This window comes from Triticum urartu, chromosome 7A (genome assembly GCF_056163025.1).
Source record: "Triticum urartu cultivar PI428250 chromosome 7A, HENAU_Tu73, whole genome shotgun sequence".
NCBI lineage: Eukaryota > Viridiplantae > Streptophyta > Magnoliopsida > Poales > Poaceae > Triticum > Triticum urartu.
In genome coordinates, this window is record NC_141879.1 from 75,504,599 (window position 1) to 75,528,321 (window position 23,723).

The 23,723-nt window shown below is 44.3% G+C and overlaps 2 protein-coding genes across 3 annotated transcripts; both read left to right on the top strand.

Moving 5' to 3' along the window:
* Nucleotides 1-909: 909 nt before the first annotated feature.
* On the top strand, nucleotides 910-10,721 carry LOC125521064 (peroxidase 2). Of its 2 annotated transcripts, none has more exons than XM_048686123.2 (4): nucleotides 910-1,385; nucleotides 3,375-3,493; nucleotides 9,268-9,519; nucleotides 9,795-10,721. In XM_048686123.2, the coding sequence occupies exons 3-4, from the start codon at nucleotides 9,298-9,300 to the stop codon at nucleotides 10,557-10,559; spliced, it is 987 nt and encodes a 328-aa protein (XP_048542080.2). In that variant the 5' UTR covers nucleotides 910-1,385; nucleotides 3,375-3,493; nucleotides 9,268-9,297; the 3' UTR covers nucleotides 10,560-10,721. The 2 variants fall into 2 exon arrangements, with proteins under 2 accessions (XP_048542080.2, XP_087391896.1); XM_087535770.1 differs by having other exon boundaries at nucleotides 911-1,385; nucleotides 3,666-9,519.
* Nucleotides 10,722-17,165: 6,444 nt separating this feature from the next.
* Nucleotides 17,166-19,886, top strand: LOC125524660 (uncharacterized). Its single transcript, XM_048689690.2, has 5 exons — nucleotides 17,166-17,412; nucleotides 18,336-18,512; nucleotides 18,637-18,738; nucleotides 18,970-19,215; nucleotides 19,365-19,886. Exons 1-5 carry the CDS (start codon nucleotides 17,326-17,328, stop codon nucleotides 19,599-19,601), a joined length of 849 nt encoding a protein of 282 aa, XP_048545647.1. The 5' UTR covers nucleotides 17,166-17,325; the 3' UTR covers nucleotides 19,602-19,886.
* The last annotated feature ends 3,837 nt before the right edge of the window (nucleotides 19,887-23,723 follow it).

Genomic DNA, 23,723 nt, shown 5'->3' on the forward strand with positions numbered 1-23,723 from the left:
ATACACCGCGCGGCTAAGTGTTTTCGACCGCGCGCCCAGCCCGTTATAGCGCGCGCGCCATTTTTGCGCGCCCGCTGGAGCGACCCGCCGCGTTGCGCGCGCGCTAAAATGGCCTAATTTGCGGCGCGGCGCTAGTTTAGCGCGGCTGTTGGAGATGCTCTAATGGGCTACATAAGATCAGCCATCGTGCTGGGCAATGCAGGACTGGTCCATTTGTAACACACTTCTTTTTTCGCTTTATTTACTCACCTCACCCAGCAAATGTGAGGCTGTGCTCTCTGCATCTCCTAACGCATCGCTGGCTCGCATGCATCTCCTTGGTTGACCGGCTGACTGGTTCACCAGTTGTCCATTGACTTTTTAAAAACTTGATAAAATATGAAAAAAAATGCAGTCACAATTTTTTTAAAACAATAGCGAATTTGAGAAAAGTCCATAAAAAAGTTCACAAAAATTTCAAAAAGTCCACGAAGCTTAAAAATGTTTAAGAATTGGAAAAATGGTTAGTGATATTCAAAAAAAAATTCGTGGAATTCTAAAACATAAAGTTTTGAAAAAAGTTCACAAGCTAGAAGTTCAAGAATTTGAAAAGGTTCACAAATTTGAAAAGAGAAAAAGTTGATGAAAATTAAAATTAAGAAAATGAAAAGACAAAAACCACACAAAACCCAGCCCAAAAAAGGCACAGAAACAAACACACACAAAACCGGTCGCAAAAAAAAAGTGAGAAGAAAACAAACTACAAAGTACGTACTGCATTGCCGTTGACCGCTGAGCTTGATTTTCATGTTTACAATCTTCCACAAATCATAACATAAAATGATTTCCAACAGATCACACCCGTTACATCGATCATCTACTCCCTCCGTTCGGATTTAGATGTCGCGACGTCTTTTTTGCGAAAACCCCCTCCATCTATTTCCGACCGAACCCGCGGTCCTCGCCCTCACTCTCTTCTCCGGCTGGCCGCCGCGGTCCGCTCGATGCTCTTCTCCGTCTCGCCGCCGCGCTGCCGCCGCGCTCTCCCCCCTCCCCCTCCCCTCCCCACCTTCTATCGCGTCGCCGCGCTCTCCTCCCCCACCTTCGGTGGCCTCGCCGAGCTCCTCTCCTCCTTCCCGCGGCGACGGATTGAGTTCAAACTTGGACCTTTGAGTTCAAGCCGGCGACGGATTCCGTCGATGCGAGGCCTTCACCGCCGCCAAGCTCCTGGCGCCGGTGTCCGTGAGCTTCAGGGGAGACCCCATCCTCTCTCCCTCCCAGATCCACCACGCAGCTCGCTCGCGCGCCGGGATACCGACGCCATGGAGGACGCTGCTCCACCCCTGCTCCGCTCCGTGCCCCCGGTGCTATGGAGGACGCCGCTCCACCCCTGCTCCAGCCTCAAGGTACTCCACCCCTGCTCTAGCCTGAAGGAACAACCTGCGCCTCTGCTTCTGAATGTTGTGCCGCTGTTCATCTCTGAACGTTGGGCACCATGCATCTTTGCTTTACAGTTGGTGCTTGCCAGGGTACCCCAGGTTCAATTCGTGGTGTGATCTTGAGATGCCCAATTCCTTTTCCCAGCCAGCCCTATAGACCTCATCAGGAAGTTACCCAAACCTTTGCTTGCACATCGGACGGCGGGCTTCCTATGCGCGTGCCAAAGCGTCTCCGGGGTTCAGTTTTCTGCCTCCTCTGTTCTGTTGGACTCTGTTCTTCAGCCTAAATAAACATGCTCTGCTTCAGCTCTCTTCACCGCTGCATAGGAGATGGGACATACGACCTCTATTTGTTTACAGAGGGAGTATATAAAAACATAAATGGCACCAATAATTATGTATCGATTATTTGCTGCATGTTGATTAGTCCTGTTACTATTATTCCTGTTACAGCATGAAAAAGTTGATTGGTTAATCTTAGTGTCCAGACACAGTATAGATCCTTGCTCAAGTCGCCTCATGTCCAGCCACTGTGCCTTTTCAGTTTACCTCTCATCTGAAAGACTGCTCTTTTTCTTTTTCTTTTGAGAATATCTGAAAGGCTGCTCAGTTAACCCTCTTATATGGAAAACAAAAGGCATGTTCATTTAACCTCTCCTAGCAGTGTTATTTTTGTTGAAATACTTGCCTCAACTTGTTTCATATTGAGATACTAATATTTTTTTATAAAAAGAAATACTAAAAACTGATGGTACCTTTGTTCTTTTCCCTGTAGAAATGACAATTTCTTGTTCTTCCCTGAAGAAGTGTTAGTAGCTTGTTCTTTCCTGAAAAAAGTAAAAAGCAAATCAACACTGATAAGGTATTTTACAAAGTGATATCCTGCAGAAAAACAAATTCCATATTTACAAAAACGCAGAGCAAATTTACACTGACAAAAGTGTCTGATAATCATCTATTAAAACCTACTCCAGGAGTATTTCATGGGGATAAAGAGGAAGAACAGAGAGAGCATCTCCACAAATTGTAGTGACAACAAAAATAAAAACATAAACATTGACAAATTGACTGCTCACAGTTAATAAGTTAATACTCCAGACAAAATCCTTGCTAAACAGTAAGTCCTACTCCTACTACTATACTCCTAATAGAGGAGAAGAGAAGATAAGAGAAGAGAAAAGAGGAGTACAATAAACAACAGTGCTGACAGCAGTAGAAAAATCCCTAACAAAATACAGCAACACAGGAAGAACATGCTTTAACCTGAATTATGTGATCACTAAACTTTGCACCAGCATTATTCAGTCCATGAATGATGCAAACTGAATTATCTTAGATGAACTTGACTGAATTATTTAGTCCATGAATGATCCAGTAACAAACCTAACAAAATCCTTAACTGAATTTGACTGAATTATGCACCATTATTCAGTCCATGATAAAGTTTGAGAATTCTTTGCACTACTGCTCCTCTTCCTCTACTACTCCAAGAGCTGCACTAAACTACTCCTACACTAATTGCTGAATTAGGAGCAGGAGTACAAAATTCTTTGCACTGCTACTGTAAATGGAGTACTCCTCTTGTAGGCAGAGAAGAGAAGACAAAGAGAAGAGAGAGAAGATAAACTATTCACAATGCATGAAGGAAAATATTTCAGTTTATTTTACTTGAAGGAAAAGGTTTAAGTTAATTAAAGGAAAAGATTTCAGTTTATTTTACTTGAAGGAAAAGGTTTAAGTTAATTAAAGGAGTGAGCGGTTAAATTCAGTTCAAGTTTCAGTTAAAGGAAAAGGTTCATTGATGGCATTGAATTTAGATATGGTAGATCTACCAGTAGGAAGACCGTTGCACTGAAATTCAGTTCAAGTTTCGGCATATTCAGGAAAAGGTTCATCTACCTGTGGTTAGCTTCATCTACCAGTAGTTAGCTGACACAGTTTATTTATTTTTGGTAGCAAGCACTGCTGCACTGAGAGAAGAGAGTGTGCTCCAAATGTACAGAGAGTAGGAGTACTGGCATCAATTTAAAACATCATCATCATTCAGTACTCCAGCATCATCATTCAGTACTCCAGTAAGTGAATTTACTACTCCTGCTCCTAATTCAGTACTCCAGCATCATCATTCAACATTCAGCAACATCAACTACTCCAGCATTCAGCATTCAGCATTCAGTATAATTGTGTTATCAGCAACATTCAGAATTCAATGTCGCTTTAATTCAGTTTTGCTTTACAATTAAACAGGGAGGCATTCAGCATCCAGCATTGTAATGCCCTCGAGTAGAAAGGCTATATCTCCTACGTGTCGAGACATGACTTAGAGGCATAACCGCATTGAAAGCAATGTCACAAGTTAGGCAATCATCACAACATCCCATGTAATATAGATAATAAAAGGGGAGATACATAGTTGGCTTACACTCGCCACGTCAATCAAAGTACATAATTAGCATTACATCAACCAAACACTCATGGCCCGACTACGGCGCCAAAATGAAAGATAAACCCAACATGCGACACGGTCCCGATCATCCCAACTGGGCACCACTACTGATCATCAGGGAAAGACACGTAATATCGGTGTGAGTCCTCGTCGAACTCCCACTTGAGCTCAAGCGCGTCATCTGAAACGGAATCATTAGGCCCTGCATCTGGTTTGGAAGTAATCTGTGAGCCACAGGGACTCAGCAATCTCGCACCATCGCGATCAAGACTATTTAAGCTTATAGGTAAGGCAAGGTAATATATGTGGAGCTGCAGCAAGCGACTAGCATATATGGTGGCTAACCTGTTCGCAAAAGAGAGCGAGAAGAGGAGGCGAAGCGCGAACGAGAAACTAGAGAGCAACCTGCGGCAAGCATTACTCCAACACCGTGTTCGCTTCCCGGACTCCGCCGAGAAGAGACCATCACGGTAACTCACACTGTTGATTCATTTTAATTAAGTTAAGGTTCAAGTTGTCTACAACCGGACATTAACAAATTTCCATCTGCCCATAACCGCGGGCACGGCTTTTGAAAGTTCAAATCCCTGTAGGGGAGTCCCAACTTAGCCCATGACAAGCTCTCACGGTCAACGAAGGAATAGACCTCCTCCCGAGACATTCCGATCAGACTCGGTATCCCGGTTCTACAAGACACTTCGACAAGTTAAAACCAATCCAGCAACACCGCCCGAATGTGCCGACAAATCCCGATAGGAGCTGCACATATCTCGATCTCAGGGGACACTCAGATTGTCTAAACTTCCGGTAGGCCAGCCCAGAGTTGCCCCTGGTGACCACCGGCGGCTGACGAGGTGGACCAACACTCAGAGGAGCACTGGCCCGGGGGGGTTTAAAATAAGATGACCCTCGGGCTCTGGAAACCCAAGGGAAAAGAGGCTAGGTGGCAAATGGTAAAACCAAGGTTGGGCATTGCTGAAAAAGCTTTAATCAAGGCGAACTATCAAGGGGTTCCCATTATCACCCAACCGCATAAGGAACGCAAAAATCCGGGAACATAACACCGATATGACGGAAACTAGTGCGGCAAGAGTGGAACAAAACACTAGGCGAGAGGCCGAGCCTTCCACCCTTTACCAAGTATATAGATGCATTAAGATAACAAGGCAATATAATGATATCCCCACAAGTAAATAATGTCCCAACCAGGAACGGTCTCCAATCTTCACCTGCAACTAGCAACGCTATAAGAGGGGCTGAGCAAAGCGGTAACATAGCCAATCAACGGTTTGCTAGGACATGGTGGGTTGGAGGTTTGACATGGCAATTTGGGAGGCATGATAAACAAGTGGTAGGCATCGTAGCATAGGCATAGCAAAAGAGCGAGCATCTAGCGAAGTAAAGATAGTAGTGATTTCGAGGGTATGATCATCTTTCCTACAAAGTTGTCAGAGTTGACTGGATCCTCGAAAGCAAACTCAACGGGCTCCTCGTTAGCGAACTCGTCTCCCGGCTCTACCCAAACAAGACAAACAAGCAACAAGAACACAATCAACCACGTGCAAGGCTCAAACAATATGATGCAAAGATGGTATGCTATGTGGGATGCAATATGTGATGCATATGCAAGATTTGACAAGGAATGCATGAATCTGGCCTCAACTTGGAAAACCAAGTGTGCCACTGGAAAGATGAGATGAAATCGCTTGAAAACGATATAAAAAACGCCGGAATCGGAGTTACGGTTTGGGAATGGCAAGCGATTCAAATATGACCACGTTCTGCGATTTATAGCAAGTAGCCAACTAGATGCAACAAGATGAACATTCTACAGCACCCAAACATGGCATCAAAATACATGTCAGGGATCCATTTATGATGCTTAACAAAAGACTAGCACTGAGCTACGGCCAATTCATTCATTAACAGGTTCAAACAAGCATGGCAAAAATGCATTTGGTAAACAGATTTTAGACTTAGTGAAATTAACACTTGTCTGGAAATTTCAGATCAGGTAGCCCACTTTGGAGCATGAAAACTATATGCTACAGGACCTGAACATGGCAAAGTAAAGCATGGCATGGAGCTACTCAAAGATCTTAACAAAAGTCCCTTAGTGACCTTGAGCCAAAAGGGATCCGAAAATACATTTGCAAGCATGTGAACATGGCAAAAAACATAATCAGTTCTCAGACTTAGTGAAAACTGGAGCATGCTGAAACAGATATCAAGTAGGCATGTTTACGAGCTCGATGCGCTCACTACAGAGCAAGTCATGACAATCTAAGCATACCCCCGTCAAGAATACACAAAATACAAGATAGACATGGCAAGAACAATAACATAGCATGCACGGATCAACTACAACATCCTCGGCAAAATTGCTAATAAGTAGACAATCTGCCCAGATTCATGAAATGACAAAAGTAGAGCTCGATTGACTCAAGCTAGGGTGATCCATAATTGCAAACAAAGACATGGATGGATAGAGAACTACAAGATTAACAAAACATCCTTACTGATCATCCTTAAAAGAGGCACGAATCACTAGGAAACAACATGAACATATGGCATATTGAGATAAACAGCTCAAGGACTTAGTGGAAATGCTAAGTCCCTGAAATCAGCATTAACGAATGCTCCACTTTGCAAGCTTGTGCTAGTCACCACACACATCACAAAAATACATTGATTGCACCTCTGGATAGATGGCAAAACATATGTCAAAACTCATGAAGAGCTCAGGGCATATCATGCACACAATAATCATGGCAAAAATGACAAATATCTAAATGAAGCAGCAGATCTGACAATTATCTCAAATAGCATTCTTCTAACAACATTTCGGGCATCAAGACGAACTCAAATGAAAATGATGCAGTGAGATGAAATTATGTACTCTCTGAGAGGAACATTTTGATATGCTATATGCCCAAAACGGAGCTACGGATGCGGAGTTACGATACGATGAACAAGGGCATATGGATCTGGGAATCGGGGACTTAGAAGAAAATTCCACCTCGCGGATTAGGGTCGACCCGGGCACGCAAAACGAGGCGGTGGCGGATCTCGCCGGAGATGACGACGACGGCGGCCGGCGAGGTCGGGGTCGCCGGATCCGGCCCTCCCGCGGCCGGATCTGGCCGGAGGCGAGGCGCGGGCGCCGGGAGGAGACGGCGGCCGGCGAGGACTGTGGCGGCGGGCGGCGAAGCAGGCCGGCGAGGTAGGACGGCGAGGCGGCGGTGAGGTGGTGCGGCGGCCGGCGATGAGGTGGTGGCGGCGGGCGGCGGAGCAGGCCGGCGGAGGAGGAGCCACCGGGCGGCGCGGGCGACGTGCGCGCGGGGGCCCGACTCGGGCCTCCCAGGCCGGAGCGGCGGCGGCGGGGGCGTGCCACGTGTCACGCGCCGATTGGCGCGGGCGCGGCGGCGGGATTTGTTCGGCGCGGACCGGACGTGTCCGGCGCGCGGATGGAGCAGGGCTAGGGTTTGGGGGAGAGTGGAACCACGAATTTTTAGGAGGAGTCTATATATAGACATAGAGGGAGCTAGGAGTGTCCAAATGAGGTGCGGTTTTCGGCCACGCGATCGTGATCGAACGCTCTAGATGATGGAGAGTGTTTTGGTGGGTTTTGGGCCAAAATGGAGGAGTGTTGGGCTGCAACACACACGAAGCCTTTTCGGTCCCTCGGTTAACCGTTGGAGCATCAAACGAAGTCCAAATGGTACGAAACTTGACAGGTTGTCTACCGGTAGTAAACCAAGGCCGCTTGGCAAGTCTCGGTCCAATCCGGAAATGTTTAATCCCCACACACGAAAGAAAGGTAGAAATGACCACCGGAGGAGAACGAAGCGCCGGAATGCAAAACGGACAACGGGGAAAATGCTCGAATGCATGAGATGAACATGTATGAAAATGCAATGCACATGATGATATGATATGAGATGCATGACAACGATAACAACACACGGAGACAAAAACCCGAATCCGAGAAAATAAAATAACTTAACGCCGGAAACGGCAAGAGTTGGATTACATATTGGGAAAATCATATCCAGGGTGTTACAAGCATCCAGTGTTCGATCCAGCATCCAATGTTCAATCCAGCATCCAGTGTTCTACTCCAGCATCCAACAGGGAGGCATTCAGTAACTGGGGGCGGGGCGGGGAATACCAGCAGCAGCAACAGAGGCGGGCGCGGGCGTGACCGTCGAAGCAGGACCAGCGCGGAGAGGAAGATCCTGGCCTTGGAGGGGAGGTTGAGCAGGGCCAACGCGTCGACGAACACCCTGGGCCAGAGCGGCGACGAAGACCCAGCGCCGGCGACGGCGGCCAGAATTGTCCGCGGCGACGGCGACCAAGGTGGACGAAATCAAGGACCCAGTCATCGATTTTGTGCTTCTCGGCACGATTCAGAGGGAGGTGACTGTTGGAGCAATCCCGCCGCTCAGGTAGGCGAGGGCACAACCATGGCGGCTGCGCAGGTGGGCGGCGGCGCAAGTCGCGTCCATGGAGGTCCCGCGCGTCTCCTCCGTGACGATGCAGGTCGTCTCCTGCACAGGCGGCTGGGTCCTGTGAAATGAGGCTGGGTGCTGAGGAGAACGGGGGACTGGGGAGGAAGACGGGGGATGGTGGCCGGAGCCGGCGATGCGTGGGCGACGGTGGAGAACTGAGGAAGGAGACGGGTGTTTTTTCAAATGATTTGAAAGTATAAGGACGTGTTTGCAAAATGCGTACTGTACAGGACTCGCGACATCTAAATCCAAACGGAGGGAGTACCTGTTAGGCTGTTGCTACCAAGGAATTATTAGTTAATGCTCGCAGGAAATTTCTGGCACTACGGATTTGAAACACGAAGCACACACATGGACAAACGAAACGTTCTTAATTAACTTGATTGACTTCTCAACGGCCGGAAAAACATGCGTCCCTGTCAATCAGCTGCCTGATCTAGGTACTATAACTACAAAATACTGGCTAGCTACAGTCCAGGTCCAGCTTACACATGACCGGTTCATGCATATCTACATCAGCCATGTCAACCGGCCGAATGTAACCATCAGGGTTAGTGAGCTCATTTTCTGAAGAAATCAGGGTCAGTGAACTACTGTTTGTTACTCCTTATTTGTGTATCATATCATCACCGACGCCCCATGAGATTGTTTTTCGGTGCCACTGGGTTGTCAGGAGCTGGGTGAGCCAATTGAACGACGAGCGGTGGCTACTACCGGCCGGTGTAGTAACGTTCCAACGAAGCAAGAAAGATCGGAAAAAATCATTGCCAATAAGGCTGGCTAGGTCTTCGAATGCTCGCCTATATAAGCAGCTTCCTGCTGGAACTATAGCAGCAGGCATTCTCCGCGCACTGATCGATCACCTTCCTCTTCTCTCTCTCTTTTATCTTAGTCAAGAACTCGAGCTAGCTAGCTTGAAACAATGGCGGCTGTTGGTGCTGAGAAGATGTATCTTCTGCTGGCGTGTGCTTTGCTGCTGCTTGCCGTGGGGTGCCAGGCCAGCCCTCTGCAGATCGGGTTCTACCACGACAGGTGCCCCCAGACGGAGGCCATCGTCAAGGGCGTTATGATGGACGCCATCTCCCAGAACCCCGGCAATGGCGCCGCCATGATCCGCATGCTCTTCCACGACTGCTTCGTCGAGGTACATACTACTCACTGCAAGAAATAAATTGCCTTGTTTAAAAATTCATCCAATTAACCAGTTAACTTACCGATTAATATTTTCGTAAAAAATAACTTGTCGATTGATCCCTACTTGTAGAGTCACCGAGTAGCTGATAAACTGATAAATCCCTACTCACCAGCCAAGCAAGCATCTACCGGTTAACGATTTTCTAAACAATTAAATCGCAATGCAAACATGCATGTATACTTTTATAGTTGATTGATTCTGTCGAATCGTCGGTGGTCACCTAGGGTTGTGACGCTTCAGTCCTCCTGGACCCGACCCCGTTCAGCCCGACGCCGGAGAAGCTCAGCGCGCCCAACAATCCCTCCCTGCGCGGCTTCGAGCTGATCGATGCCATCAAGGACGCCCTCGAGGCGGCCTGCCCGGGCGTCGTCTCCTGCGCCGACATCATCGCTTTCTCGGCCCGCGACGCGTCCTGCATCCTCAGCGGGGGAAAGGTGGACTTCGAGGTGCCGTCCGGCCGCCGCGACGGCACCTTCTCCAACGCCTCCGAGCCGGTCAAGTTCCTCGTCCCACCCACGTCCAACCTCAGCGACCTCGTGGACAGCTTCGTCGTCAAGGGCCTCGATGCGGAGGACCTGGTCATCCTCTCCGGCGCACACACCATCGGTCGCTCCCACTGCTCCGCCTTCGTGCCCGACCGCCTCAACGTCTCCTCCGACATCGACGGCGGCTTCGCCGCGTTCCTGCGTGGACAGTGCCCCGCGGACGCCGCCCCGGGCGGCAACGACCCGACGGTGATGCAGGACGTGGTGACCCCGAACGACCTGGACAGGCAGTACTACAACAACGTGCTGTCGCACACGGTGCTCTTCACCTCCGACGCGGCGCTCCTGACGTCCGAGGAGACGGCGAGGATGGTGGTGGACAACGCCAACATCCCTGGGTGGTGGGAGGACAGGTTCGAGAAGGCCATGGTGAAGATGGCCGGCATCGAGGTGAAGACCGGCGACCAGGGACAGATCAGGAAGAATTGCCGCGCAATCAACTAGTACAACTAAGTGCATGCATGTGTGTCTACGACGTGCATGCATGGTGAAGGATCACTTCATCTCCATTGTTTGCTTTCATCCTGCAAGCGAGTTACCGCTGTAAAGTTTGGTTGTTTTAGCATCCATCATTGTTGTCATTTCTTTTGTTACTCCTTGGTTCAATTCTCGTCAACTGAATTGTTCGTCTACATGTGTAAATGCGCTGCAAGCCAAAGTTCTTTCATTTGGGAAAATAAAGTTACACTTTTGCTGTAACATGTTTTGAACAAAGATTTTGCATCTTCCAACATGACATCTCAATCCCCATTACTGGAAAGTTGGTCGTTGGCATTGTTGCCGAGAGTCAAATCACAGAAGCTCGACAACCCAAGGCACTCGTCAAAGAGTTCCTACTCCCTCAATTCCCTTATACAAGGCTACAAACTCAAATTACAGGTACCAAGATAAAATTTAATGATTGCTTTGCAAGCTAACTTTTCTTCTCGTTAACCGGGATCATTAATATGCCCGCATGCATGCAAGAAAGCAATGAGAAGGAAGTAGCACAATGTCATTATGAACACATGCATGCAAATATTAAACAAGTTGCTACTACGAGAAAACATCATTAAATTTTGCCTTAATTACTGTCAGTGGCCTTGTATAGATGCAAATTATATTTTTCATAGTGGTCTTGTATAAGGAAATGAAGGGAGTATATATAGATAAAAACCATGGCTTATTTGACTTAAAATATTTCTTATACATACCGATCCGTCGCCGACTTTTTCTCCACACCGCTGTCGTGCCACCCACACCCGCCCGCACCCCCGTCGCCTATCCTCCGGCCGTCTCCTCAGGCCGCCCCGCTCCTCTCTGCTGGCACTAGCTCCTCCCCTCCCTGCAGCGCACTCCGGCCGATATCCCGCATGCGTGTCGGACGACCTCCTCCATATAAGATTCTCCCAATTTGAAAATGCAAAACGTTTTGTAGCTCAAACCATCGGTCCGATTTAAGTTCCGTTTTCATCATTAAATCCACCGCCATGAGAACTTCAAAACTAGATTCTATGTTTGCTATGTTCTGTGAACTTTTTTTGGGGCCCAAAATTGTCACGTCTTAGCTATGTAAGTTGTCATGTTAGTGGTACGTAAGTTACCATGCTACTTACACTGAAATTGTTGACGTATGGAAGTCCCAAACTCTTCGACAACTTTTATGTACAAATATGGTACTCCCTCCTTCCATCTATATAGGGTCTAATGTGTTTTTTAAGACCGTCTTTGACTATTGACAAGATTAATAGTACATGATATGCACAATGTGAAAACTATATCATTGAAAGCTCCTTTCACACACGAATTTAACTGTGTGTTTTGTGTAAATTGCATGTCATATATTATTGCTCTAGTATTTGGTCAAAGTTAGCCTCAAAAAACGCATTAGGCCCTATATAGATGGAAGGAGGGAGTAACGAAAATGGTTAAAAGGTCTTTTTCCATACCGACTTGCTCGTTAATAGGCTATGTAAGACCAGCCATCGTGCTGGGAAATGCATAATTGATCCATTTGTAACACACTTATTTTTTCGCTTTATTTACTCACCTCAACGGCCTCTTTACGGCACAAAATTTATCTAACCTATAATTAATTAATCACAACTCAGGCTTCACACATATGGTTATTGTCTTATTGAGGAGAGGAAAAGCGTAGGCGCCACAAACTGAGCCAAGCGAATGAGCGCATGGGTTGTTCGGTTTTTGTCCCCATAAACTGAGTGTTCGCAAATTAACTTCCCCGTATATGAAAAACAGAATACGGATATAAAATCAAGCCACCGTGCTAGTCCACATCATCAGAAGTATTTGGCAAGTTAGGTTTATAGTAATTATCAGCCTGGATTAAGTTATAGTTATTATGTCATTTACGAAGAAACATGTATATGACCACTAGACATGGTTTTTGTTCCTAGCGTGTACACATATTTTTAAAGAAAGATTTATGGCCTAAGGGCATGTACAACACCGGCGCTAATGACAGGCGCTAGGATTCACTTCCTGGCCGTTATGGTCCAATCCTGGTGGATTACTGCTAGCGTCGATGCCAGGGCTACCATCGGGCGCTTTGTTCTTTTATTTTCTTTCCTCTGAGCTGTTTAACTAGCGCTGCCCCTTTTTTTTCTATGAGAAACCCATTGCTTTGGTGCTCGACCAGGCGCCCATGCGTTGAGGAGACGGACTCCTACAGCGACGCCACTTCTTTAATTAATTCTTTTTATATTGCCTAAGCGTTCAAATAAGCCCTCTTGCATTGTAGATGCCCTAATACAGCTAGTCGGGAGAGCTCCTGTTCAGCGCTCTTTGTGCCACTTAATCATGCTGGTGCTCGAAGAGAGGGGTAGTGGGCGGCCCAGCAAACGTGAGGATGTGCTCGCTCGCATCTCCTGGCTCATCGCTCGCTCGCATGCATCTCGTTGGTTGACCGGTTGACTGGTAGACCAGTTGTCCATTGACTTTTTAAAAAGTTGATAAAATATAAAAAAACATAAATCTGTAAAGAGTTCACCGTTTTTTTAAAACAATTCCGAATTTGAGAAAAGTTCACAAAATTTTGAAAAAGTTCATGAAGCTTAAAAATGTTCACAATTAGAAAAATGGTTAGCAAGATTCGAAAAAAGTCATGCAATTCGAAAAATCACAAATTTTGTAAACATTCACAAGCATTATTATTTTTGAAAAAATTAACGAATTTGAAAAGAGAAAGTGTTCATGAAATGAAGAAAAAAGCAAAATAAAAGGAAAGACAAAAACCAATCAGAACCCAGCCAAAAAAAAGATACAAAAACAAACACACACAAAACCGATCTAAAAAAACGCCAGAAAAAACCAAACTACAGCTGGTCCTAAATGGCCCAGTCTGCTCGGTAGGAGGGTTGTGCGCCGGTTAGTGAATTATACTGTAACCGGTGCTTAAGGCGCGGAATAGGAAATATGGCCGGACGAGCTCCTGTTCAGCACACTTAGCGCCGCTTAGCCGTGCTGGCGCTAGAATGCTATGGGTAGTGGGTGGCCTAGCAAACGCGAGGCTACACTCACTCGCATCTCCTGGCACATCACTCGCTTGCGTGCATCTCATTGGTCGATCAGTTGACAGGTTGACCAGTTGTTCATTAACTTTTTTAAAAAAGTTCATAAAATATGAAAAATATAAATCAAAAGTTTGCAAAATTTGTACAAAAATCATGAAATTCGAAAAAACTCATTTTAAAAAGTTTAGGAATTTGAAAAAAGTTCATGAAAATTAAAATTTAGAAAAGTAAATGAAAAAGAAAAGAGAAAAACCAAACAAACTTGAGCCCAAAAAAGGCACAAAATAAACACACACAAAACCGGTCGGAAAAAAAATACCAGAAGAAAACGTACTACAGCTACGGTCCTAAATCGGCGGCCCGCTTAGTCGGAATGTTGTGCGCCGGTTAGTGAATTACACTGTAAGCGGCGCCGGAATAGAAATGCGGCCAGTCGGCCTACATCGATTTCAATGTTTATAAAAAAAATTCCAAATGATAAGTGTCACATGTGTGGCGCGAAGCAACTTGATTCAAACACTTTCATTACCATCCATTTTTCCACATCAAACAGATGACATCAGCGGAATCTTTTTACTTTTTTGGACTTGAAAATGTTTAATCTCTTAAATAATAAATTCAATTAAAAATTCATTTTTATCATTAAATCTGTCTCGACGAGATCTTCAAAACTAGATCCCATATTGATATATTTTGATGAATTTTTTATGTCAAAGTTGCCATGATGTTACACTGAAGTTGCCATAGTGTTTACACTAAATTGCCATGATATGTTTCATCTTTTTTTTCTTCTAAATTTAAAGTTACCATTGTATTTCAACTACTTTTCGCGGCAAATTTTATTAATTGACCATGGCAATTTTAGTAATTAACCACGATAAATTTAATTCATGGATCATGGCAATTTTTTGTAATTTATCATGGTAATTTTAGTTTATAGATCATGGCAATTTTAGTAGTTTGATCATGGAAATTATTTTTTATATGAACCATGGCAAATTTTAATGCATGTATCATGGAAAATTTAAGTGATTCACCATGGCAATTTTAGTTTATGGTTCATGGCAAATTTGAGTCATTGACTATGCATTTCTAAAGTAATTGATAACAAATTTCTTTTTAATTATGAACCATATCGAAATTATTACATGGATCATGGAAAATTTTAGTAATTCTCCATGGCAAGTTTAGTTTCTCAATTCCCTTTATTATAATATGTCAATTTTTTACTTTAAACATAGAAGAAAAAGTGGTTGCAACATATCATTGCAACTTTCAGTGTAAACACCATGGCAAATTATGTGCAATAGACATGGTAACTTTTGACCGCCAGAAAATATCGTCGAAACATATTGATATGGGATCTAGTTTCGAAGTCCTCGTCGTGACGGATTTTAATGATGACAGCGGATTTTGTTCAATCGAAGTTTTTATTTAAGAAATAAAACATTTTAAAGTATGAAAGAACAAAAGATTCTCGATGACATCATCTGTTTTTATCCTTATTTGTATGCATGTGTGAAAAAGCAAAAAGGCTGACACGTCATAATTGATGGCTAGAAAGGCGTGTGGGCGGGATTACTTTGTGCCACGCGTGTGGCACTTTTCAGAGTCCTATTTTTCTATGATGAATAATGCACTGGTTGGCCTAGATTGGTTTCAAGGTGAATAATGCACGTGCCCGGGTGTACAACCCTAGGACAATCAAACCCTCGACCATACTGCCACAATGGACGAGTCAGGACAGCTTGTAACAGATAATTCCGTTCAGTCCAAAACTAACTTATCATATCCTGGAAGATATATTGCATAATACAGACATATCAAGAAATTTCTCTCCCTAACAAAATTATCCACGTGCCATTTTAAATATGGAGGAAAAAAGACTGCGTATTTAAATACGAACTTGAATATTTTTTATGAGTTGTAGACACATGTTTTGAGTTGATTGGGGGGTCATGAGTATTGTAAATTTAATTCTTGTATTGGCAAGGTGCCATTTTACTCCAAATTTTAACGTAGCTATAAAACACCTCATAAAGAGTAATGCTAGATACACGAGGGGTTTACAGGCGATTTACGGGGTGATTAGGATTTGATTGGCTGAGATTTAATTAAGTGAGGCGGGCTCACCAATGAAATTCAAGGAGGTGACAATTAGAAGAGGGCACACAATGTTCTCCAAGAAAGTTTGTAGTTTGTGCGTGTGCGTGTGCGTGTGTGTATTACTGTCGCCTCATAAAAATACATTGATAAAAGAGATATACCCAATGCTACAAGTTTTCACACCATGTGTATACCCCTTCGTCTCTTGCAGTGATTCCACATGAGACTATTGCTACAAGTTTTTTGACCTCCCGCCGGTGCTGCTGCCGGTCCGCCTCGTCATTGGTGGCCTTAGAGTCATGGAGGCGCGATGGACTCCGGCCCTTGCTGGCGGGAGGGTTGTCATTTCGTCTTTAGGCGTTTCTTTGAGATTGATTAGGGTTTGTGTCCTAGTACGGAAGGTGTGGTGGCGGTGGTTCCCTGAAAATGAAACAATGTACTCCCCATCTAGGCCCTGTCTCAGTGATGCATATAGATTCGTCGGAGGGCATGTGAAGTTGTGTCTCCGACGGATCTTATGGGATCCGGTCGTTATTGCTCTTCGATGGATCTTCATTGACCTAGTCTTCGTTCTTGTTTCTACATGTTGGTTCCTTTTGATCTACGATTCTCTTCATCATTGGCGATTGTTGTTCTGGTGCACTGGGCCTTAGCACAATGACTTTTCGACTCTAGTGCTACCTTCATTCCTAAATATAAGATGTTTGGGCAGTTTGAAATAAACTGCCCAAACATCTTATATTTAGGAATTGAGGTAGCACAACAAGTTCTGCCCGGATCTAGTGAAGGAGGGGCGACAACGACGATGCGCTTTCGATTCACTACAGTGCTTATAGTCGTCGCTAGGTGGTCTACGGACCTGAGTATAATTTTTTTTTATTTCCCGTGGCCTTGCCTTTATTCTGTGCTGCAGTGAAGTTAGGTCTTCCTCAAGCCTGAATTTCCAACAGCTAACACTTGCCACTTCTGGTATAAAAAAATTTCCATTTCCTTGAGTCCAAATTCTACGCTGAAGTGCGGCGATGATCAAGGAAAACTCCAAGCCCGGCCGTTGTCGTGCCTGGTGGATGACCATACGGGTAACTGTACGCACGCCCTCCCTAAATGACTTGTTGCCTGCCAACCATGAACCATCAGTATCAATCAGGACAAATCTGGAGTAATCATCCGTACTAAAATTCCATTATCCTGCACATGATATACAGTTGTTGGATTAATTAGAAGACTGCTGCTAGCTCACCGCGTCTTGCAGTTAAATGCTCAACACCCAACCGCCCCCCTATTGTCAATCAGGAGAGGAGAAAGAAGCCGGCATTGAATGCCATCAACAGACAGACGTGATGCCATTGCATTGCATTGCCTTGCCCGATCGATGGCGCGAACAGGACGAGCGTGTCGCCACTCTATGGCACAGTGGCAGTACCAGTAGCAGTACGTGGGTCGATCGGTCGCCCATGATGCCATCCATTATGGCAGCTGCAAGCAACCACGCTCGCGCCAACTACCCGTGTCTCTCATGTTCGATCTCGTCCAGCGATATATAGTGCGGGTGAGAGCGCTGCAGTGTGGCCGTAGGGAAACACTCTGAAGCAATGAGTGACCAGCTGAAGAAGACGGCCAGGAGCCAAGAAGCAACGCAGCAGAAAGCGTCGTCTTCGGAAGAACAGCAGCAGGAAAAGGTAATCAACGCCTCTTCTCTCCGCCTGAATTCCTTCCTGCTGGCCATGGCCATGGATGCATGTCTGTGTTAGTGTTTCCGTTGGCTGTTTTCAATCCAATCTATAAGGCGCAGCTTTTGTGGATGGAACTGCAGTAGAGTTCTCATACGTACTCTGTTTGTGGAACATATAATGGACACTGCAAATCGTGTTCAATCACTTCTCAAGAAAACATGGATGCAGATACACCCATTGGTTTTCGAAAAGAGAAAGGTGTGATACCTCCCCGGTGTAGCTAGGGACACCTCTATGAACAGTAAATTCGAAAAAGTAGAAGAAAAATCCAATAAATTCTGAAACTTTGCGACGTCAAGCGTTTTAGGTTCGCAAATTTTCATAACAAAACACTATCAAGTAGAGAAAGGTGTACACATGAGTTTCTGATTTCAGTGCTAAAAGTGCTCAAAACTTTGAGCACCGAAATCTTTTTCTTGTTTAGAGCTCCTTGATTGTTTTTTCTGCATGAAAACTTGCAAGCACCTCCAAAGTTTCAGCATATTTGATGTCGCAAAGTTTTAGATTCTTTTTTATTTTGTTTTCTATTTTATTTGAATTTATTGTTCATAGAGGGTGTATCTACACCCGAGGCCCGGAGTTGACAAATCAGTCTCGAACTTTTCAAAAATAATTAGTAACTAGTACTCCCTTTGTCCTGAAATAAGTCTTTTAATTTTGTACTAACTCTAGTACAAATTTGTACTAAGCTTGAGACACTTATTTTGAGACAGAGTGAGTAACTTTTTTGAAGAAGAGATTAACCGGTACTCCCTTCGTTCCAAAATAGATGATTCAATTTTGTACTAAGTACAAAGTTGATTCTTTTATTTTGAAACGGAGAGAGTAGTAACTTTGTATCCTGATGATTTGCACGAGCGTACATGCAGATAAATGAGGTGCGGGGTCTCCTTGGCAGTCTGACGGAGGAGATGCCGAGTTTTATGTCAGACGCCACCATCCGCCGTTTCCTCAGGGCGAGGAATTGGAGCACGGAGCAAGCAACCAAGGGTCTCAAGGAGACTGTCAAGTGGAGGCGTGACTACAGGCCGGATGCAATTTCCTGGGTCAGTCGAAATTCTAGCCTTATGGAGTACTTTGTCTCAAAATATCTGCTCATATGTAGGTGCCTTGGATGGATTGTGTAAACAACGCTCTTCTCTTCTCCGTTGCCCACAAATTAAATGGCAGGACGACGTTGCAGAAATGGAGAACGAGGTCAGGAGGACACATGTGGCCGACTACCTTGACAAGAATGGAAGAAGTGTCCTCGTATCAAACGTACCAATGAAGGTAATTATGCGTGCGTGCATGGTCTACTACTACAATCATCAATCCATTAGCAGCCGGATATTGGTACTCCCTCTGTTCATTTTTATAAGGTGTTGTAGCATTTCAGACAGTGTATAAAACAGCTCAATTTTAGTTGTCTGAAACGACTTATAAAAATGAACGGAGGGAGTAACTAGTAACTAGGAGTTGTTGAACACCGAAGTAAGGTTCACTAACTTGTACACCAAACAGTCTAAAGTTTCAGCCAAGGAGCAGATAAAGCACCTGGTGTATCTCCTAGAGTATTTCGCCACCAACTCAGCGGATGAACAAGACGACTTCGTCGTTTGGCTGACCGACTTCCGGGGCTGGTCGATATCGAGCACGCCGCTGTCGATAACCCGCGAATCCATACACATAATCCAAAACTATTATCCGGGGGTGATAGGCGTGGCGATTCCTTTCGACCCTCCCAGGATTTTTGAATCTTTTTGGAAGGTACGGTATACATACAAAGATTCTAATCTGAATTGTGGTGTTTCATCCAATGTTTCTTGCCGTCTTGTGAGAGCGTGTTCCCTGTTTTATATCACTGAATATCTCAGTCTGATTTATGTGATTCTGCCTTCAATTTATTTGATTTGCAGATAGCCAAGAACTTCGTGCAGGCAGACATGAAAGAGAAAGTGAAGTTTGTATATGCTAACAAGCCGGAGAGCCTCAAGACAATCGCTGACATCTTTGACTTGGATACGCTGGAGTCTTCATTTGGAGGAAGAAGCACCCGTACGGCCTTCGACATCAACAAGTATGCCGAGAGAATGAGAAGAGCCGACAAGATGAGAGGAGCATCAAAAGATTCAAATGGCCACAACCACAACTGATCTCCCTGACCAATAGTTTAGAAAAATATCTCCCTGGCCAATGGCTCTGACTAAATACAAGTTACTTGTGAGTCATACATGAGCTTAGCTAAAGCACAAGAACAGGGTAAAGATCTACTTATATACACTAAAACATGAAGGCGCACGTTGTCACGTCGCGTCCATCCATCTTAATAAAGGAATGGTAGAAATATTTGCAAAAGTCTAGAAAGTAAAAACACCTGAGAGTTTTATAATCGATGAAACTAAAATGCCTTGTGTATATATGCATGGAATTTTCTTTTTGGTTCACAATTTCTTGGTTCATCCAACGTTTACGAATAGGATTTACATAAATTAGCACATGCATATCCGGGAAAACTAATTAAGATGTTTAATACTATCATGATTTGAAATAGCACACAAATATTAGAGTAAATAACGCTCAGACATCACATGGTATGGCAGAGAGGATGTCACGCTTGTCTGAAACACAATTTTTTTCTGTGCAAGGATTGCGTGAAACTCTTAAACTCAAATATCCCACCAGATGACTGGATCTGTCGAGGACAAGCAATCACAACACGAGAGTCATATTGGTTAATGAGTTTCATCGATATGGCTACATCTTCAGAGCATGATTACGAGCGCTCCTTCCATATACTAAATTAACATAGTACATTCGATGACAAGCTCACCGAGGCCATCAAACAATATCTCTTCAAACATCCGTCATGGTCAATCCAGCCACCCTACCACAGCAGCCCTGCCCGTTCCTCTCATGATCCTTGGCTAGCCTTGTCCTTTACTTCTAGAGTTTGGGGATATGGGCTGCGTACGTTTTCATCCCCCCACCCTAAGTGCATCTCCACATCAACAGAAAATCTATCAAAAGGTGATATCGACGGACGGAACCTATGAACGACGCGAGTTCGTTAGATGTGTGGGGGAGAGGGCTCATAGTACCCCCCCCCCCCCTTTCTTGTCTTGATCAAGCCTTTTTCTTTGCTTCGGTAGTTAATCACCTATAATCCAAGGGAGTCTGGCCCAACTTATGTCTGGTCTATATGGCTACCCAACAACCTCTTTATATAATAGACATGGGTTATAGGTGTTCGAACCAAACACCTAACTCACTGCTCATTACAAGTTCAACCATATCCTAACTCGTACCCATAATATTTGACACATACTTTAACACTCCACCTTGGCTAATATGTCCTGGCCATATTAATGCCACCATGCGTGAATCTCCATGTACCTTGGACTTGATCCACTAATCATGAGCTTCACTGCTACTTTCTTGACTTCACATGGCTTCACCTGCAACTGTAATCTCTCCTTTTTCACCATCACAGACAGTTAATGCTCCCACAAAAATTAAGTTCATCTCTTACTCTTGATTTGTGCTTCCAACTTTCTGGAGTAACCGCTCATCTCCATCGCACATAGATCATAAAGTCACCATATCTAACAACACCATTGTGTCATCATCATGGTAGCTTCTTTCTTGATCCATGTGAAGTGAACAAATCACATATTGAATGCCACATATAAGAGTAGATGAACTCATCCTCCTCGCTCTGGTTGGATGCATGTTCAACTTGAAAGAATTTTTTGTTGTCTTTTGTCATACTGAGTCAAATTCGCAGTTATCTCATCTTTATTGACAGACTTCTACATGCCCCACAACTATATATAACACTCCATGAATTTGCTATTCAAACTTTTTCATGTGCACCGAACACCAGAAAAAAAATACGACCAGTGTCTTCAAAGCTTTTGACATTTTTTAGACTTTCCAACACTTTCTCGATTCTGCATGATCAACTCTCATCCATCTGACATATCAAACTGGATTTATATAGCCACCAATTTAAACATGATACTCGCCATCACTGCTTCAGCACCATCTTCACACTTTATCAAAGCACATGCTGACCACCAGTGTCTTCGTCCATTGACATGACGTGCATGTTGCATGCCTCATTGTTGTCATCTCATTCATCATTTGTTGTCTTGGTCGATTCTGTTGGGTCGACTGATGTCGAATTTTATGCATTACTCGGACCATTTGGCTCTAGTACGAACAAGATGTCCCTCATCTTTTCTGCTAAGAAGACTTTGACTCTCTGGATCCTTACATCGTAGCTCCTCCATCAGCTGCCAAGTGAAGCCTTCTATCAGGTTCCAACTTTACTCCATGGTATATGATCACTCCACCCTCGACTCCGTCGACTTCAAGCTCCCATAAGCTTCTTGCATCAATCCCACGCGCTATCGTCACATTGAAGCGCACAAGCCCTTGGGAATGCACCACATGTTTCCATGGCCAAAAGTCAGTCACCATTAGCATCACTCTCCCATGTTGTCGTTGCTGAAGTCGCCACAATTTTTATTTTGACCAACATTTTTGTCTATCCATATCCATCAGACTGTCCATGCTAGAATCTTGGATTTGACGGACCTAGAATCTTAGCTTTGGGGGTGCTGCAGTTTACATATACAATGTATAGGCAATATAACTTCATTCCAGCGCATTTTTTTTCCATAAATTTCATGAAAACTACACACATATGTTGTAAGTTTATCTAAGTGTCTTCATAATTCTGAAAAAGTCCCAAAATAACACTAGTTGTTAGATAATTAGTGTTAAATATATAATATAAACTCTCTTGCAATTTTTGGGTGCCATGCACCATGGCATGCATGCACCCCCGCTGGATCGACCCCTGGTTCATTTGACTTATGTGTCTGACCAGTCGAGCTATCGGACTGCAATCATGCTTCACCTTGTGTCGTATAAACCTATTCTTCCAGTATGCATGTACCAAAGAGATGAAGCACTAAAAGCTAGCCAAACTCCAATATACCACACACACAAGTTCTGGACTCTGTCCTCTTTCTCTTTTTTTAACCGCACACATTATATTAATCAACAAACAAAGTACAACCGCATACACATGTGGAAACAATCAGAACGAATGGGACATGACAAGTGTCCAGGAAATTTTGTGAAAAGAACCACAAATCAAAGAATATTATAAATAAGTCCCTTGGGCCCCTGCAACAACCAGTTTTGAAATCGTCGTTGATACGTCCATTTTGTATCATGTTTTGTACTGTTATTTTTATTGTTAAGTTATTTTTCATTTTTGATGCAATTCTAATGCATTTTTCTTTCTTAAATTAAAAATTCTATCACAAGAGAGAGATTGCCGACAGCTGGAATTCTGAGCCTGAAAAGAGCTACAACAGATATGGCTATTTTCCGGAGCTCACTAGTAGGAAACGGGCCATCAGTCCTGGTTCCAGAGTTCCTTTAGTCCCGGTTTTGCAATCGGGACTAAACAATTGAGACTAATTCCCTCCACTTTTAGTCCCGGTCGTGTTACGAACCGGGACTAAAGGTGCTCCACGTGACCGCTGCGGGGTGCCGAGGCAGGAGGACCTTTAGTCCCGGTTCGTGACACCAACCGGGACTAAAAGGCAGCCATGCGTCAGCACCTGCCAGGCGCTGGGATTTTTGTTTTTTTAGGGAGGCGTTATGGATTTTGGAAGGTTTATAGGGGTTTCATTGTGTTTCCCCATTTTTAACTCAACTCTAGCTACTACATATAGCAATGAAGGATCCATTACACAACATCGTCATAAACATACAGAAGTGACCTTTTTTTCTCCGTACTTGGTCGAACAACAATTTTCGTATATCTATTCGGCGCTACTATATATAGTACACGATCATGCATATATACAATATAACATCTCTTACAATCCCTAACATCATCTACCAGAATCGCATTGCAATTCCCGATGGTATTTTTCGTCTGTAGGTATGACGTGCTCAACAAAGAATCCCGCGAATTTGTCTTGAATTCCTCGTATGCGATCATTTGGTAGAAGTTGATCCCGCTTCTCCAAATGACTTGAAAACTCACGGAGATTTATTTTGAAATATATAAAAAAATCCTAGAAAAAATATATCATAGAGGACCATCCATGGGCCCACAAGCTCAGGGGGCGCGCCCTCCCCCTGGGGCGCACCTAGTGATCTTGTGGGGCCATGAAGGTCCACCAATGTCCATCTTCCGCTATATGAAGCCATTTTCCCAAGAAAAATAATCCGAAGAAGACTTTTGGGAC